General features: G+C 25.7%; 3 protein-coding genes across 6 annotated transcripts; 1 reads left to right on the forward strand and 2 right to left on the reverse strand.

Moving 5' to 3' along the window:
* Positions 1-305: 305 nt before the first annotated feature.
* Positions 306-8,848, reverse strand: LOC112601399 (alkyldihydroxyacetonephosphate synthase, peroxisomal). Of its 4 annotated transcripts, none has more exons than XM_025349027.1 (14): positions 8,585-8,846; positions 8,275-8,428; positions 8,063-8,152; positions 7,813-7,949; positions 7,587-7,739; positions 7,365-7,516; positions 7,152-7,288; positions 6,674-6,852; positions 6,483-6,610; positions 6,240-6,417; positions 4,318-4,448; positions 4,139-4,253; positions 3,843-4,056; positions 306-489 (listed from the first exon to the last, which is right to left on the reverse strand). In XM_025349027.1, exons 2-14 carry the CDS (start codon positions 8,358-8,360, stop codon positions 474-476), a joined length of 1,716 nt encoding a protein of 571 aa, XP_025204812.1. In that variant the 5' UTR covers positions 8,361-8,428; positions 8,585-8,846; the 3' UTR covers positions 306-473. The 4 variants fall into 4 exon arrangements, with proteins under 4 accessions (XP_025204812.1, XP_025204813.1, XP_025204811.1 ...); XM_025349028.1 differs by lacking the exon at positions 306-489 and adding an exon at positions 2,486-2,504 and having other exon boundaries at positions 8,585-8,845; XM_025349026.1 differs by lacking the exon at positions 306-489 and adding an exon at positions 3,119-3,179 and having other exon boundaries at positions 8,585-8,848.
* Positions 8,849-9,012: 164 nt separating this feature from the next.
* Positions 9,013-10,290, forward strand: LOC112601400. The gene is made up of 2 exons (XM_025349029.1): positions 9,013-9,639; positions 9,700-10,290. The coding sequence occupies exons 1-2, from the start codon at positions 9,340-9,342 to the stop codon at positions 9,928-9,930; spliced, it is 531 nt and encodes a 176-aa protein (XP_025204814.1). The 5' UTR covers positions 9,013-9,339; the 3' UTR covers positions 9,931-10,290.
* A 2,153-nt stretch (positions 10,291-12,443) lies between these two features.
* On the reverse strand, positions 12,444-17,031 carry LOC112601373 (eukaryotic translation initiation factor 3 subunit B). Its single transcript, XM_025348979.1, has 13 exons — positions 16,764-17,031; positions 16,506-16,701; positions 16,314-16,433; positions 16,069-16,252; positions 15,228-15,385; positions 14,961-15,150; positions 14,760-14,902; positions 14,513-14,651; positions 14,234-14,429; positions 13,506-13,720; positions 12,894-13,097; positions 12,729-12,837; positions 12,444-12,567 (listed from the first exon to the last, which is right to left on the reverse strand). The coding sequence occupies exons 1-13, from the start codon at positions 16,876-16,878 to the stop codon at positions 12,473-12,475; spliced, it is 2,064 nt and encodes a 687-aa protein (XP_025204764.1). The 5' UTR covers positions 16,879-17,031; the 3' UTR covers positions 12,444-12,472.
* Positions 17,032-17,597: the final 566 nt, after the last annotated feature.

The following is a 17,597-nucleotide window of genomic DNA, read 5'->3' on the forward strand; positions in this document are numbered from 1 at the left end:
TACTACAGGGAGAATAGACTTTGAAAAACAATCAGATCTCCTTGACTTCATATCATACAAGAAAACTTAAAAAATTATCGTAGACCTATTAACTATGGTTTGATTAGTTAGTTTTAAATTTTAATAATGCTTAATAATATATAATTACTACTTACATGGCTAAATACTTAGGTATGACAGCAATTTTGTGAATTTGTGATATACATAAAGGAAAACTATTTTCAGTACAATTATAAATTTACAAATTGTATTATTTTCATAGACATACTTACTATTTATTTTATTTATGTCTATGGATATTTTGTTAATCATGCAAACTGCTATATAATAAAATAATTGTTTACAATGGTAGTTAGTACTCACTATTCAGTAGTTAATAATTTTTTTGCTTAATTTTTAAGATTTGGCCCATAAAAATCCTTGCCATCTACGTCATATTATCGTGGAATTGATTAAGATTGTTCATCATTCCATCAATGGCCAATGCGCCTATAGAATGGATTTTAGTATTATTATTTATTGCTGTCATACCTAAGTATTTAGCTATGAGTATGTGTATGACTACTCAAATATCGTAAATTTGTAAATACGTTAAAAAAAAAATTTATTATATATTTATGATTAAATTTTGAAAATACATAGATCTTTTTTTGAACTAATTATAAACGTAAGAAATTTTCGATTTTTTTTTTCTACAAATGTCGATTAAAAATTATTCACTGGGTAGGTACGGACTGGGTATTGAGGGGTCCGGAGGGTTAATCAACTGGGCCTATTATTACCTATCACATTTTAATTATTAAATATTTTTAGTTAATTGTGCTAAATTAATTTTCATTCATTTGAAAATAAATTGTGTTTTACTATTATATTTTAATACTCCATTTTATACTTAAATATAAATAATTTTTATTAATTGACACTATCAAGGGCCCGGGAGGTGATTGCCCCTTTGCCAGTCCGCCACTTCTGGGTAGAAATGCTTGAAAATGTAATACAAAACTCCTCATAAGTTGATAATATATATCAATTTGAAAACTTCGAAAATCTATAGATACAATATTATTTTATAAAAATTTAAAATGAAGATTTTGTCAAAATTCATCAAAATCTTAAACATGTTCAAATTATTTTTTCGTTTTAAATTCATAAACATTTTTGTATTTATACTTAAGATAAAAAAATTTAATACAAGGATTTTTTTAAGTTTTTCAGCCTATATCATTTCTACCTATCAAAATGAAAATTCTACTTGAAAGTCAAATTAATTCTTTATAAGCATTAAAAGTTCAAATTTCTACGTCATTTAATAATCATCTATGAATTATTTCTCTTTAAGTTTTGATATTTTGTTGTATTTTCAAAAAAATTAATAGTAGATACTTGAAATTTTCATCAAATATTTATAATATCATTTTTATTAAATAATATAATTTAAAAAAAATATTTTAATAATTTTTAAGCTGTTTATAATTATTTGTGAATTTTTTTACTATAATTCTTAATAAAAAATGATTCACTAGGTAAAAATTCTTGATAATTTAACACAAAATTCCTCATAAGTTGTTATTATATCTATATAAAAATATTAAAAATACATTGGTACAATCTTTTTTATGTGCATTTAAAGTTAAAATCTTTACGAAATTTATTAAAATTAAAAAAAAATATTCAAATTATATTGTAGTTGGAATTTCATATAAAATTTTACTGTTTTATCTAAATTTTGAATATTTATTATGAGATTTCTTATAAATAATATTATTGAAATCATAGAATATGATGAATATGTAAAGGCAAATTTTGAGTTACTTAATTACTAATTATTAATTAGTTGGTATAATATAGTAAGTATATATTATAATACTAATACCTACTATAATAAATTCAACATTAAAATAAAGAAATAATCAATTATTGAAATAGTATAAAATTAAAAGTAAAGTAAATGAATTTAATAGTCATATCAAAAACCATATCATAAAATATACTTAATGATATAAGCTAACATGTCTCCACTTTCCACTCAAATCATTTTTTGTATAAAACGATATATCATTGAATTAAAATGTAATATACCTATATTAGTGACCTACTTGATACTTAAAATATAGCAGGCAATATCCACTTGCCTACAGTTTTTTTAGTTTTCAAATTTATTATTTAAATTAAAGATATTTGTATTTTTTTGCTGAGTGATTTAAGTTTGATTTCCATTAAATTTTATTATATAATTTTTATAAGATAACATTTTTTTGTTTTACTAATGTTTCTAAAAATAATTTATGGTAAGAGTTTACAAATTATTATTTAATATTTTAATAATTAAATAATATAAAGATAAAAATATATTTTATATAAAAAATAAAAAAATACTTTTACCAAACTTTTGATTTTTTTTTTTTTTTTTTGGATCATTGGCAACAGATTGCATATTTATATCAGTTTTTTAAGTTCAAATTTATCCACTCCACTCTTAGATTTTTTCTACCATTTATATTTACCTATTAAATTATATATTAATTAGTAAAGTAATAAATTCATAAAATAATTAAGGTATTAAAATATTTAGCATGAAATAAAATGACTAGATAGATATAATTTTTCACAATAGCCATCCGCATTCAAGCTTTTGCTTATAGGATGAGTTGCAATTTTTGTATTTTTTACAAGTTTTTATCAAATAGTGTTAAATTTTTGTTGTTGCAATTAACTATTATTAATATTATTAGTCACAATATTATGTACCTATCATGTATCAGCATTGAATGGTAATAGTTGGTACTTTGTAGCATATACACTTCATAGAACTGTTGATTATAAATTAATAAGCTAAATGTAATAGGTTACTTAAAGTTATTAATAATAATTCATACTTAGATCATTAAATATTTGAATAGTACTTTTACTATACAGTTTAAATTAAATGTTCAATAATACACACAGTACCTATTGTTAATAGCATTTTACACAACAAATACTTGTTGTCTATGTAGCAATATTAGCATTCTAAAAATACTAAATAGTGCCGTTCATAGGTATATAGCTTAGACATTAGACATATACAAATTTTAATCTTTTGTATGTCTATTGCGTGAGGCATCATTCCTCAACCTGTTTAGTGTCACGACTATCAAAATAGGTATAAAATATTTTCGATAATCCTGCAACTCATAATCCTGTACAAATTTGAACAGTAAAAATATATCATTAATCAAACAAAATATACTATTTCAAATATCAATTTATAAATACCATGTGTAGTTATTTAATCTTGTCACAGGTAAATTTCTCATATGGTTAGGAAAGCTATTAGCAGTAGTTTGGTTAAAATTATTATTTTAAACTCATTTTTCATATCTTTTGAGAAGGAGGTAATTTTAGAGTAAAAATCATTTATTACAAAAATAGTTTTTACATTTGAAAATTATATTTATGTCTTATAAACACTAACAATCATCAATAATTTTAATTTAATATTTATATAAGAATTTTTATTAATAAATATATATAATTTATTTATTAAAAAAGTTAAATATACTTATACTGAAGTTGTTGATAATATTATTCTAAACTAATATTAGCCATATATATTTTTAGGAAACAATTTCAAAAAAGATTAAACATCATAATATTATAAGCAATAACTAAATTAATTTAAAAAAAAAATTGTATTTGTTGAAGACTTACACTAAAATGTGACTAGATTTTAAATCATTGTTCATAGTTTAGACAGTGGAAAACTAATAAGATTACCATTAGCAAACACATTATTTGGATCTAGCATCTTTTTAGATGCACTATAAAGTGATAAAACCGTTTTAGACATGTGTTTTTCATACCAATGTGTCCGTAGTTTACCCACGCCATGATGATGAGATATAGACCCTCCAGAAGCCATAATACTATCTCGGGCTATGGTTTCAATGTGATGGTAAGTTGATACTGGATCATCTAGTCCAGTCCAATTAAAGCCAAAATAAAAATATACGCAACAGCCAGAGTCATATGTCTGTGTTACTCGACAGCTTATTAAATAATACTTGATATTAAGTTCTAAAAGACAAAAAAAATTTTATATTTCACATGGGAAATCAGTATTAAAGAAAATAATAACATTATTCACTTATTCACTTACTTTTGCACTCATTTGCTACAGTTTTTTTGACATTATCGCATAAACTAAGAGTTTTATCCCAGGATACTGATGTTTCAAATGATTCAGCTACAACTCTGTATTCTAATGCAAGATCCTAAATATCATATTTATTATAACTTATTGACATAATAAAAAAATCAAAAGTAAATTTTTCTTACACGTATATAAGCTATAACAAAGGTCAACATATAACCACGTTCTCCATTTCTCTCTCCTGCTGTTATACCACCAAAAGACATAGCTATTTTAGCGATGCAATTTCTGTGCGAAACTACTTTAGATTTTTTACCTAAAAAAAATTACTATTAGTAGTTATTTGTAAATGGGTAAAACATGATTACAAATTGTCCTCATCGCATTATTTTTTTGAACACAATTGCAAACATTTTAACAAATTAATTTTCATGCAACGTTTGCTTTATTGATTTGTTACTGATCACCAATTAGTTATAATAATTTATTAGCTTAACACGTTCACACTTGGTGATAACTTTGTGAGTAGTGGTAGATTATTTTTAATTTGAGTAAATAACAAAAATTCAACACAATTATCATTAAAAAATAAGATTTATTGTTAAATAGTTTAAAAATTTAGTTATGGTAAAAAAATATTAATGATTCACCAATTATTTAAGTTAATAGTTATCACTTATTATACTTTATTTTATACATTATATTTTTTCAAAAGAAATGTTGCCATTTATTAGTTATAAATATATATCTCATTGTATCTTTGTTCCTTATAATCTGTTAAAGCTTTTTGTGGCAAAAAAAAGTATTTAAAGTAATCAAAATCTGGTATAGTTTTCTTTATTGTTTTAAATTAATTTCATATTGTCACAATTTAAGTTTGGGTTTCCTTTAACATTAAAATTATTATTACATGTGTACTACAAAATTTTTAGTCATAAGTTTAATGTAACATTTACAATACTAATACTATCTATAGTTTAAAGTGCTTATAGAATAGGGTTGCCATAAAAGTTGAAGTACTGACCGGGACATTTACAAAAATAATTTAAACAACCTTTTTTTTTTTTTTTATATTAAAATTTAGAACACAGTGTAATATATATATAGAATAAAATAATAATAGTATTGAATAATGAAAGACATTAAATTAGAAGATACATTTGATTAATGAAATATTATTTATTTATTTATTTTGAAATATTTTATTTTTCTGACTTTATATAAGTATTAGCACATCAAAATTAAATTACGTTTTCTTTCCAATACTTCAGTTTTTTTAAAGAAATGTAACCATTTGTCATGCATATTTTTTTTATTCCAATCTTCATCAAATTTCTGTTTGTCAATGAAGTTTTTAAGACACAATATTTCTTCAAAGCAACTATCCGTGATATCAATTCCCTTTTCTTTTAAATAAGTTATTGTCTTTTCAACTTCTTGCCATTGCAGCGAAGAAGTAAGATCCATCCATGAAAAGACCTCAAATTTTATAAGAGGGTTACCCCACTGTTGTAAATACTCCCGTGCCATTTTTTAACAATTATCGACTTCTTCGTCGAATAATTTTATCGAAACAAAAAGCTGAGCATCGTCTTTTATTTTATTATATTCAATTTTAGTTTTGATTCCCAAAAAGTTAGCTTCGGCGCGTTCTGAAAATTATTTTATTATGCCATAATAGCACAGTTCAATTATTATCAGCGAAAATAAGATAGGAGTGTCTGAAGTGAAATTCATGGTTTTAGAATACAAATATAATTTTTATAAAAATATAATTTAATATAATTATTGGTACTAATATTATTTACACATAACCGGGACTTTTGTAGGGTCTAGTGGGACGACCGGGACCAAAGTCATGAACTGGTGATATGTCCCGGTGTACTGGGACGTATGGCAACCCTATTATAGAACAATACAAAAAATTACAATTGATGTTACTTGAAAAATTGTTCTCAAACGTTTGAATTTAAAATACAAAATATTATTTTTTTTATCTAATCAAATGATTATTATTTGCATTTGTGTTATTAAAAAAGTAAAATATAATTGAATAGCACTAAAAGTATAAAAGATAAAATTATCAAAAGATAGATTAAAAAATCACCTTCAAAAAGAAGTGTCATAACACATATAGACTCTAAATGAAAACCACAAACATGAGTCAAGTAAGTTTTCTTAAAAGTGTCTAACAAGTTTCCAAATGTATTTTCAACAGAACGTAATGCCTGGCCAAATCTGAACTGCGTGTTATCCATTAATCGTATGGATACAGGTTGACATCTCTATAGATTTAATTATAATTATTTTACATAATTATTTAAATGTGAAGATAATATTCAAAACATACTTGTTTGGCTACTTCCCTCATACATTTTACACCTGATTCAAAGTCAGGAAAAACCACCGAATCGTAAACTCGACAATCAGGAAGAGGTCGAATTTTTAAGGTAACTTCAGTAATTATACCTAATGTACCTGTAATATAAAAATAATTATCAATTTAAAATATTTTAGATTAAAAACTGTCAATAAACAAACCTTCTGAACCTAAAACAATTTGTTGAAATTCAGGTCCACTTGACATTCTTGGGACTTTACTGTTTTTTTCTACTACCCCTTTGCAAGTAACCATTTTAGCATCAATAACTAAATCTTCAATGTTGCCATACACATTTTTTTTCATGCCCGATGCTCTAGTTGCGACCCAACCACCTAAACTGAGTTTGATATAATACAATACACATTACTGATTATAAGTTTCTTTTAGTGAAATAATAATATAAAAAATACAGCTAAAATAAACATATGCAAATTTTAATACTAAAAATAAAATAAAAATAACAAAAATAAAATGTATTAATTTTTAAACACTGCACACAAATCATAACTAAATAAACAAACAACTGTAATATTTAATAAATAGTAAATACAATAAAAGGAAACTTACTACTTTAATGATTGCTACAAAGGCTACACTCGAGTTTTTTTTTTTTTTTTTTTTTATTTCAATGAATACCTAGAAAACTCATAAGAGTCAGGTTCATGTCCACATGTATAGCCTCGTTTGTTTAGTTCACGTTCTAAATCTTGGCCAATGACTCCGGCTTCAAAGCACACCAGTAAGTTTGATTCATCCAACCACAATAAACGATTCTGAAAAAAAAATGTATCAAATACCATTTTAGTTTTATTGGTACTGCAATATTATACTAAACACCAGTACAATTACCATTTGTGAAGTGTCTACACTGACTATACATCTATTTTCATTAACAGGACATGATACTGCTCCAGATACATTAGTTCCGCCACCAAACGGAACAAGGACAATATTATGCACATTTACTAACTCAACTATACTTATCACATCATTGTGATTAGCTAAAATAGAAAAAAATCTTTTTGTAACAAAAAAATTATTAAAAAATAATTCAAATTAAATAATACATACCAGGCCAGACTACTAAATCACAAATGCGTGGAAAACATTTACCATATCTGAGAGTATAAATATCATAAAGCGTTTGTCCATGGGATCTTAAGAGTCTAGCTTGGTCATCTGTTGTATAGTCAATTTTCATTTCTTTCAAGATTTTTAAAAAATCTGAAAAACGATTTAACTTTATATTGCGATAAATTATAATCAAAAATCATTCCATTAAATAACCAATACTAACTAGTAGATACACGAGAAAGTGGAATCTCTCTGGAACTGAACTTCTCTCTAGGCACATTCCTAAGAGTTAGGTCAATATTTAATACTTGTTGGACCCATTGAGTAAAAAAAGGCAAATCTGTTTCTCCAATAGAATATCTAATAGGACAAAATTCATTAATTTTACAATTGTTTTGTATTGTAATTAGTTGAAAAGTGAAAGACATTTAACAACTTGAAAAAAATCATTAATTAATTAAAATAATATTTACCTATTGCCAGTGAAACGAATCATTCCCCGGTCAGTAACTTTAAACTTTGAGTCTCTATATCCCCAGCCATTCCATTTCAAGACTTCTGACCTGAGAAAAAAAATATTTATGATCAAACACAACTTGTGATATATATGCACTATATGTATAGTTTATTTTAAATAAAGTTGAAAGGCTATGTGTATCATTTATAGTGTCTACTAATTATCTACCTGTTTTTTGGTATGACACTCTGAATTTTGGTGTTGACCAGAAGCGATGAGTTTTTAAGAATTTCAACAGATTCCTTTTTATCCATGGGGAAGCGTTCAATGTTTGAAAACGCTGGATAATTTGACAATTCAAATACTTGTAGGTACTAGAAAACTTTAGATCCAGAAAATTTTTTTTGAATTTTACAATTATTATTACTGTTAATATATATTATTTGTTATTAAGTAGTTTACATATTACTAGTATGTAATATGTTCTGATTACTGATTAATGACGGTCATTGAATAATCATCCGAAAAGTATACTAACTTGCACTCCTACACAGACAAACGGTGTATTGCATGAACTGTGAACACTAAACTTTAAAATTAGTAAAATTTAAACGAAAAATTGTTTATATGTATTTTTGTATAATTGTGTATTAAGTAATTGACAATTGATACTTTTGCAGTCGTGCCTTTAGCCTTTTGCGTAATAAAATAAATGAATAAAATAAATATTAAACATTATAATTGTGGACAAGGGGTTGCGTGCCAAAGTATGGGTAGATGACGTTTAGCGCTCCTAGCGACCATACATATATTTTACTCTTCAAAGTTTGCACTCGGGGTAGTATGTTTATATTACTCTATGGTATGTACAATGTACGCAATGAATCGAATTATTGAATTTTCATTTCGTTGGTATGGATCCGTTTCATCGTCATGTAAGATGATAAAAGACAATAACAATTTAAATTGATAACAGATGAAGGCGTGTAATCAATTTAATGTTCTGTTGTTGTTCTGTACTTCTGTGCTTTAATCATAAAGTTGACCAAAAATTGAACAGTCAACAATTAATATTCAGTATCAGTAATACTTGAAATACGATTTAAATAGACACTACTGAATACGTAAACGAGTAACGATGATAGAAGAAAACGTAAGCATAAATCATGATCTTTCGCGATTGTGACGTTAGCTGATCGATCAGAATAATTCGTGGTCTTCAGTCTTCACAGTTTGCATCTGTTCATCATTTGTTCTTTTCACGCACATCAGAAGTGTGGAAATGCATTTGAAATGGAAGCCTACTATATGTGGGAGCGTGTCCATTTAACCGAGGACATGAGTCGGTCGTGCAGCTCCTGCGACTGTGTTACTTATTCGTATTTTTTGATATCTGTGTTCCTATTCACATTGGGCTCTATTATATCAGTGTTTTCATTTGGAGCATTTGATGACACTGTCTTCGCCAACTTTGGTCACATGTGGATGGTTGGACCACTCTGCATCTGTTCAGCCGTTATGATCGGCATTAGAAATGTACTGTACTTACGTAGGCGCCGCATCATTGACATGGTCATCCGCCAACAGATAGAGGTAGGAACTACAGTTATTTTTTATTGTTTGTCGGTTTTATTTTATTTTTATGTGTTTCAGGACATACGATCTCAACAGGGGCAGTTGACAGACACTCAACAACAGTATTCATTACCAATACGCACTGTGAGTGAACTTACCTTGCCTCCATCTTATGAACAGTTGATTGGCAGTCACAGTGAAGAGAGTAGTAACCTACCACCACCATCATATGAAGAAGCTATAGTTAGCATGTCCAAGGAATCAACTAAAAGTGATAATATTATTGTTCTTAATTATTCTGTTAAATGATCTTGCAAATATGTCTTAATTATGGAGGTATATGATAGAAATTATTACATTATCAATGAGAAAATTATTTCAGAAAATTAATTTTCTATTCTGGATATAACATCTCTCTTGAAAATAATATAGCATAATTATACTCAATCAGCCAATTAAACATTGGTATAAATTACAATCGGGTTTTTTTTTTTTTTTTAATTAGAACTAAATTAATAATACCTGCAAAAAATAAAAATATGATCCCCAGTCATTTGTAAATAATTACTTTTTACGTTCAATAGATTTGTTCTTAATATTGCCTGTATGAATGTTACTCAATGACATACTTATTACATAAATATATTAAAGAAATGTATACATAAGAAAATTATCAACATTTTATCCAGAATTATTTTTGTTTTATAAAGTAATTTCATAATTTGTTATCTCATTCAAGAGAAAAATTTATTATTAGTTTATAAAAGGTCTGATTTTAAATGTGTATTTAAAGATAATACGACTGGCTATTTATAATTAGGATTTAGAAACCTTAAAAATTTTAGTTAAATTGTTATTTCACTGTTATAGATAATTTAAAACAATTTTCTATTTATCTTGACATTAATAAAATAATTTAGCTTGATAAGTATTATAGCACAATACTGTGTATATTATTTTTTAATGTATTTTGGAAAACAGTATTAATACTCAAATATAGTAGAAAAAATCATTAAAATAAATGTATACCAATAAATATCTAAGTGATTATTATATTAAATTAATTTTTGAAAACAGTATTATAAACAATTACTAGATTTGTAAGTCTAATAAATTAAAAAAATATGTTCAAATTTTGTTGCTGTTTTTCCAATACTTTTTTAGAACAAGTTATCATAATTATTTTCTGTGATTAATGATCTGAAAAATTCTAATATAAGACTAAATATTCATAATTCAAGAAAGTACTTAATATTTATTTATTTATATAAAATTGAATAATTTTCTTTATTATGTTTGATGTTTAAGAGTTGATAATTATAATACATTTAAAGGAAAATTAATATTCTATATAATACATTCAAATTAATTAAATAGTCTAGTTTAATTTAAATTACTTTCTTAAAAATCAAAATTAACACGAACCGAGGAAATCACTAACAATAACTTTTTGAAATGAATTACAAAAAAAGAATATTAAAAGTTAATTAAATATTCAAATATGTATTAGTTATTAATAGTATACTATTATTTATTAGTTTAATACTAAACTGTTAGCTTTAGAAAAACCTGTATTGTGCAAAAATTAAATCTTCACATCCTTTTTATATAACTTATATCTACATCAAATTTGCCAATAGCATGCTTCTATGTATATTTACTCAATTTATCTTGAAATATCGTTGTTAGGGCAACCATATTATTTCTCCATGTATACTGAATTTATTAAGATGTGTATCAATCAATATTTCTGTAAAAAATTATCCCAAGCAATTTTTGCTTTGGATTGTACTAAATATTAATTTAAAAATAATACTAATATAGTTAACAGCTAGTCTTCCTTTATTAATGTTTTTAACTATGTCATCTTAGACATTAAAATCATTGATGTAAATTAACTAGGAGGTAATATTGTTAATTAATACTAAAATCTTTGAGTATTTGATCTATTTCTTTGAAGTATTTTCCAGTTTGTTATTATTATATTATGTAGAACACAAACTACCAATGTATGTAATACATTTTATAAATTAATAATAGTTCTTAGGTTGCTTATGAGGGTATGTTCTATATTATGCTGTTTGAGTAATATACTGTTAGTACTTTTTAATTTTACATACATTTCTTTACAAGTGATGCTTTTTTTTCTAGTACACTACAATTTCCTATTTCAAACTAATATAGTTAATAAAAAATATTGTTATTTGTTACTCTCATATATTTTTTTCTTTCTTTTAGCCAACCAATGGTGTATTAATCACATTAAAATAAGTCAATTGTTTCAAAAATAATTTATATCTCAGTTAGGAAATCATAATTAATAAGTTTTTTGCTAATTTGATATTATAACAATTACACTATGTACTCTGATATAATAATTTTTATTTTCCATTTATCTTGCTCGGTAATAATTATTTTTGTCATAAATCAATAATTAATATTAACAAATGTGATCACTGTGTAATAATTATACTTAGTTGGCAATTGTGATATTTATTTATAAATAAGTAATATACATTATATTTGTAATAATTATATAATACATGCAAGTAGTATTATAAAAAAATGTTTGAACATGTACTTATGAAATAAATAAAACAATTAACATGTAAAATTGTATTTGTGATTACAAGTATTATAATTATTAGAACAAATCCTATTGAATATGTATTTTATATTTTTCTTCTGTATTTGAAATTTAAATTGAAAATATTTAAAAGAATATGAAGGACTATGTTGACCATATTTAATGGTGTTATTGTATCAAGACAAAATTGTATTTATTGTTATTACATAAATACAAAAAAAAGACGGTTTAAATATTTCATTTACATTAAAAATCATTCAATGCTTAATCAATTACAGTTACTTCTTCTTTAACCAAAAATTCAACTTTTTCTACTTGTACATTCTTATCATCTGAATCTAGTTCATCAGTATCAATATCTGAAACAAAACAGTTGGAAAGAATAACATATGAATGATATATCAAAATGTTAAGAAAAATATTGATAAAATGATAAAAATGCCATTAACTTAACATTGAAATTGTTCCAATATGTTTATGCCACGGTTTTTATGGAATTTAATAAAAAAAATTCACTTACGACTTCTAATAGCCATTCTTTCAGCCTTTTGTTTATTCCAATCATCTAAACGTTTGCTGCGGTATTCTTCAAATTCTTTGATCAATTTTCGACGTTTATCAATGACTTCCTATAAAAAATTTAAATCAAATATATTTGTTTCATAAAACCGAAAGTGAATCTTACTTTAGATGCTTTAGTCATTCGCATTTTGTCCTTTGTTTCAAACTGAGATGTGTATTTTTTCAAACTTTTTTTGGTATCTCTTTGTTGTTTAGCACTCAAAAGAGTAGGGGGTCTTGGTCTCCATTGCATGTGACAATAGGTGTTTGTATTGAATCTATTCAATATTCTTCCTTGGAATGACCATATCCAATAACCGGTATCTCCCTAAAAAATATTAATATAATATTGTATCATAAATACATTTAAAAATGTCACATATTACAAAAATCATTATGAATAAATTGTTCTAAAAGCATCTTAACTGAAGTAATTAGACAGTTAATAATAATATAGTATTGTATTATGTTATTATTTGTGAGAGATAATTGTAGACAGTAAGTATATTTAAAGAATTTAAGACCTAAAATTGATGTTTAAAAATATTTAACTAGTTTGAACAAGCATTTTCTTATTTAAATCCAGATGTTAATGACTTCATATAAATTAATCACAGGTACAATTTATGAAATTGTATTGTAGATGTTAGAGGAATTAAGAAACAGAAATACTTAACAGTTAAATAAAAATTTGATGTAACAGTAAGTAAAAAATATATTTAAATTACATTTATACCTTAGTTTTCCATGCACTAACACCTGTAGCAACGTATCTTCCAGTTGGATCCCATTCAATATCAGTTGCTTTATAATGTTCTGTAGAACACATTGTGGTGAAGTCTGCAGTGTCAACAAATTCTAAAGCACCAGAATCCCGGATTTCAGCAATAACGATATATTGTCCAGCAGGTGACCAAAATAAATGACTGCAAAAATGTTTGTCCAATTTTTCTATAAGACAACACAAAAATTTAACAATTTTTTTATCAAAAATTAACTAATAGTTTATTTATTTATTTTTTTATTAAATTTATAATGGTAAAATTGATATAATATATTTAGCATATTAATTAATACATAAATCATGCATGCATGTGTATCAGTGCCATCAATTTTAAATGGACAGTTAATATAATTTAATTGACCAAACTAGCCCTTTCAATTAACTACCTCTTTAAGTATTCTTTTTTTAAAAGCATAGTTATGAATTTAAAAAAAGAAAATGACATTTTAGTATTTATTAAAGTTATAGCAAAAAGATATTGGTACTTTATATAATACTTCATTATTTTATATTATTACCTATTCACACATCCAATTTCAAAATAATTTAATTGGATTATCCGGGGAACGAATTTAGCATTACTTATGAGAATTTAAAACTCTTTTTTTTTTTATAAAATTAAAAATTAAACACATTGTTATGTTTAAAACAAATCTTATAATGTAATATGTTAAACTTACTTAATAAGACTGGAGCTTGGCCAGATTTCACATTATAAAAGCTTACACTATTATTGCTAGGTTCACCATGAATAATTGCAAATTTTGAACCAATTGGTTCCCAAGCAAATGCATGAATTGGTTCTTTAATTTCAACACTATCAACAGGTATATTTTTCTCTCTCATATGAAATATTTCAAAATTAAAATACATACCCTATAAAAATAAATTAAGCTTATTGTATAAAACAATATTAAAACTTTTAAGTCATAAATATAAAAGACTAAGTAAATTCTTACACTGTATTTTACATCTCCCTTTTCACGTTTTATTTTAGCGTAACGGTCAACTTTAACACATAAGTAATCACCAGCTTTTTGCCAATGGATTTTACAATCTGCTACATTGAATAAATTGTTTGCTCGAATTTCTTTACGGCTAAAAACCAATATTTTAAAATTAATATACAATAATAAAGAAAGTCTGGATAATTTTTTTTATAAGATGATTATATACATATTGTTTTTAATCATAAATTTTACTAACCTTGGTATTTCTAACAGAACTACTCGAGCCGGAACATCTTTATCTTCAGCAACCCAATAAGCAAGTACATTATCTCTAGGAGACCAACTAAAATCTCGAATACCATTGACTGTTATACTTTTTTTATCCAACAAACCAAAAGACTAAAAACAAATAACATTTAATAAGATTTATAAGCTAAATATTTTTACTAATACTAACTGGAGTTTCATAAACGCTTAAAGTGTTATGCCCAATTCGAGCAAAATATTTGTCATCCTTTGACCACCTCAGTACATTACCAGCCATTGGAGCATCTGAAATAAATGATCGCTTTTCGGCCCCAGTACGAATATCAAATATGGTTAACTTTTGTTCACCATTGTCTAATGGAGCATAAGCCACTAGATATCTAATTAAAAAAAAAAAAATTAAGGATAAAAATAATAAAAAATATAATATTAATAAGCATACACACAAATAACTTACTGTTCACAAGGAGAAAAATCAACAAATTGAACGTTGCGATGTGAAAGCTTCAAAACATTTGTAAAGTTTGGTCCTCCCCAAAGCACAACACCTTGTTTATGTAATGTTGCTAAGTATGTTCCAAGAGGTGACCACATAATTAGAGATTCAGTCCATTTCTGGAATAAAAAATTAATATTATTAACAAAGTAATCATAATCAGAAAATTGGGTACTTATTTGTTATCGCCCTGCCATATAGTGTACCGTTATTATTTCTACATTCATCATATTTAGTTAAAAATGGAACAAAATGCTGTGGTCAATTGGAGTAATTACCTATAATAAAAAAAATATATAAGACCAAGCTCAATAATTTTGTCAGATTTTAGGAAAGCTTATAATAACTTGCAGTAAGCGGGATTTCAACATAATATGGTTAACCATACTTATATTTTTGTTGATTCGAACACAGAGACACAAACTCAAAACATCGAGGTTGTGGGATTCTGTTAAATAAGGAAATAAAAAGCATTGGGAAACTAAAAAAAATTTTCTGGAATTGTATTAGGCAGAATTTATGAGAACACGTCTCGGGGAATAAGATATATTTGAAACCATCTTAAAAGATATATCTGAATTCTAATCTCCATTATAATTATAATCAAATATACATATATAAAACTTAAATACTTACCTATGAATTTCTTATATTATTAATGATATATTATAATTTATTTATTTATTATATTGTTTATTTTATTTATGGTGGGATGATAACAAACAAGAGTGGCAGAGCGATAAATTTTGTATAGCATACACTGGCAGGCCGATAATAAACAAGTACCAAAATTTGTACTTACTTCACGTTCAACTAATTTTATTGGCTGCGGATTGCTATTCAGCCAAACTTCAATATGATTGTTTATATTATAAACATAATATTGATCAAATGCATCAGGTTCACTTAAGAAATATTGTAGATTAGGCCTTTCTGGGAATGGTTGTATAGTAGGAGGTTCCCATTTTTCAGGAATCTCGTTGTATCTTAAAAATAGTAATAATAATATTAATCATTATACAAAACACAACAAATAATTTAACTCACTTTTTGTAGTCAGAAAATAAGTTTATTAAAAAAGTGTGCTGTTTGTCTAGTTTGTAGTTATTAGCTTGTGTAACAGCTTCTAATGCGCTTTCATGTTTTTCATATTCAATGAATATGTAACTAATAAAAGTAAACAATGATTTTATAAAAAAAATGAACACTAATACTCAATGTAATATTACAAGTACTTACCCTTTAGTGTGACCGTTCTCTGATTTTGGATAGTAATCGTTCAGAATTTTACCGAATTGAGCGAATATTTTGGTTATAACTACTTTAAGTTTTTCAAAGCGCTCGGGGTTGACTTGAGGAACACCATCAACTATAATGACGGTGTCTACGCCATCAGATACTTTAGGTCTCTTCTGGAGAACGTCACCGAGTAACTCTAAAAATGACAGCGTTACACAAATAAGTAGAAACCTAAAGTCCGATAATTTTCTGTCTTACCTTCGTCGGTTATGTCGTCGACGAAATTTTCCAATTCATTGGCGTCGGCATCATCCTTGTTGTATTTTCCTCTTTGGCCGTCTTCGTGCTTCTCGGAATCTTTTTTCTTAGCCATGGTAGATAACAGGAGCTATCAAGAGTCAACTGAAAAAAGTTTAGATGACCAAACAAATAAATCTGGAAAACGCAAAGGCAAAGAAATACGAGTAAGAAATCTCGTTTAACTAAAATAGATTTAGAGTACTTAGACAATATTAGAAAATATTTGTTATTTTTAAAGGTTATGTTTTTGATTACGTGTGGAAGCCGCGGTGGGCCGATGTTGTTATATCAGTGTGGCCAATCCATTGATATTAAACTTTGCTTAATCTTTAATATCAATGAACTATCGAACAAGGAGGTTACTCGAATTTTGGTTAACCGTCATCCATAAACATATGTATATTGTATATAAATTATAAACGTCTTGGTTGCTAGCTTAAAGTTTTCTCTTAAATTTTATTACAAATTATCTAATGTAGTTTAATTCATTGTTTTTATTTGAATTAATACTGCGAAATTTTTAAAAGCATTTAGTAGGACATTTACTTTGAATTATTGAGAGTTGACTGTACCTATTTATATAATGCGTCTTGAATTTGTTACAATTTAAAAATAATTGAAATGTTTGGTGTCCAGGTACCTACTACCTGCCTTAAATTCACTAAATAAATAAAAAGTCAAATAATAAAACAATTGTTTCAATACAATAATAAATAATTATAAAGTAACAATACTTTGAACGGTTGGTAAGTTTCAAAGACAGTTTATTATAAAATATACAAGTTACAAATT

The sequence above is a fragment of the Melanaphis sacchari genome, unplaced genomic scaffold, assembly GCF_002803265.2.
Source record: "Melanaphis sacchari strain LSU unplaced genomic scaffold, SCAv2.0 Contig77_pilon_pilon, whole genome shotgun sequence".
Lineage (NCBI taxonomy): Eukaryota > Metazoa > Arthropoda > Insecta > Hemiptera > Aphididae > Melanaphis > Melanaphis sacchari.

Coding starts and splice junctions, on each gene's coding strand:
- LOC112601400 (XM_025349029.1), top strand. CDS start 9,340: ATGGAAGCCTACTATATGTGGGAGCGTGTCCATTTAACCGAGGACATG. Junction 9,640..9,699: donor TCATCCGCCAACAGATAGAG/GTAGGAACTACA, acceptor TATGTGTTTCAG/GACATACGATCTCAACAGGG.
- LOC112601373 (XM_025348979.1), bottom strand. CDS start 16,878: ATGGCTAAGAAAAAAGATTCCGAGAAGCACGAAGACGGCCAAAGAGGA. Junction 14,903..14,960: donor TAAGCGTTTATGAAACTCCA/GTTAGTATTAGT, acceptor ATTTGTTTTTAG/TCTTTTGGTTTGTTGGATAA. Junction 14,652..14,759: donor GTTCTGTTAGAAATACCAAG/GTTAGTAAAATT, acceptor ATTGGTTTTTAG/CCGTAAAGAAATTCGAGCAA.
- LOC112601399 (XM_025349025.1), bottom strand. CDS start 8,360: ATGGATAAAAAGGAATCTGTTGAAATTCTTAAAAACTCATCGCTTCTG. Junction 7,517..7,586: donor TGATTTAGTAGTCTGGCCTG/GTATGTATTATT, acceptor TTTCTATTTTAG/CTAATCACAATGATGTGATA. Junction 4,449..6,239: donor TATGACACTTCTTTTTGAAG/GTGATTTTTTAA, acceptor AATTTTTTTTAG/GTAAAAAATCTAAAGTAGTT.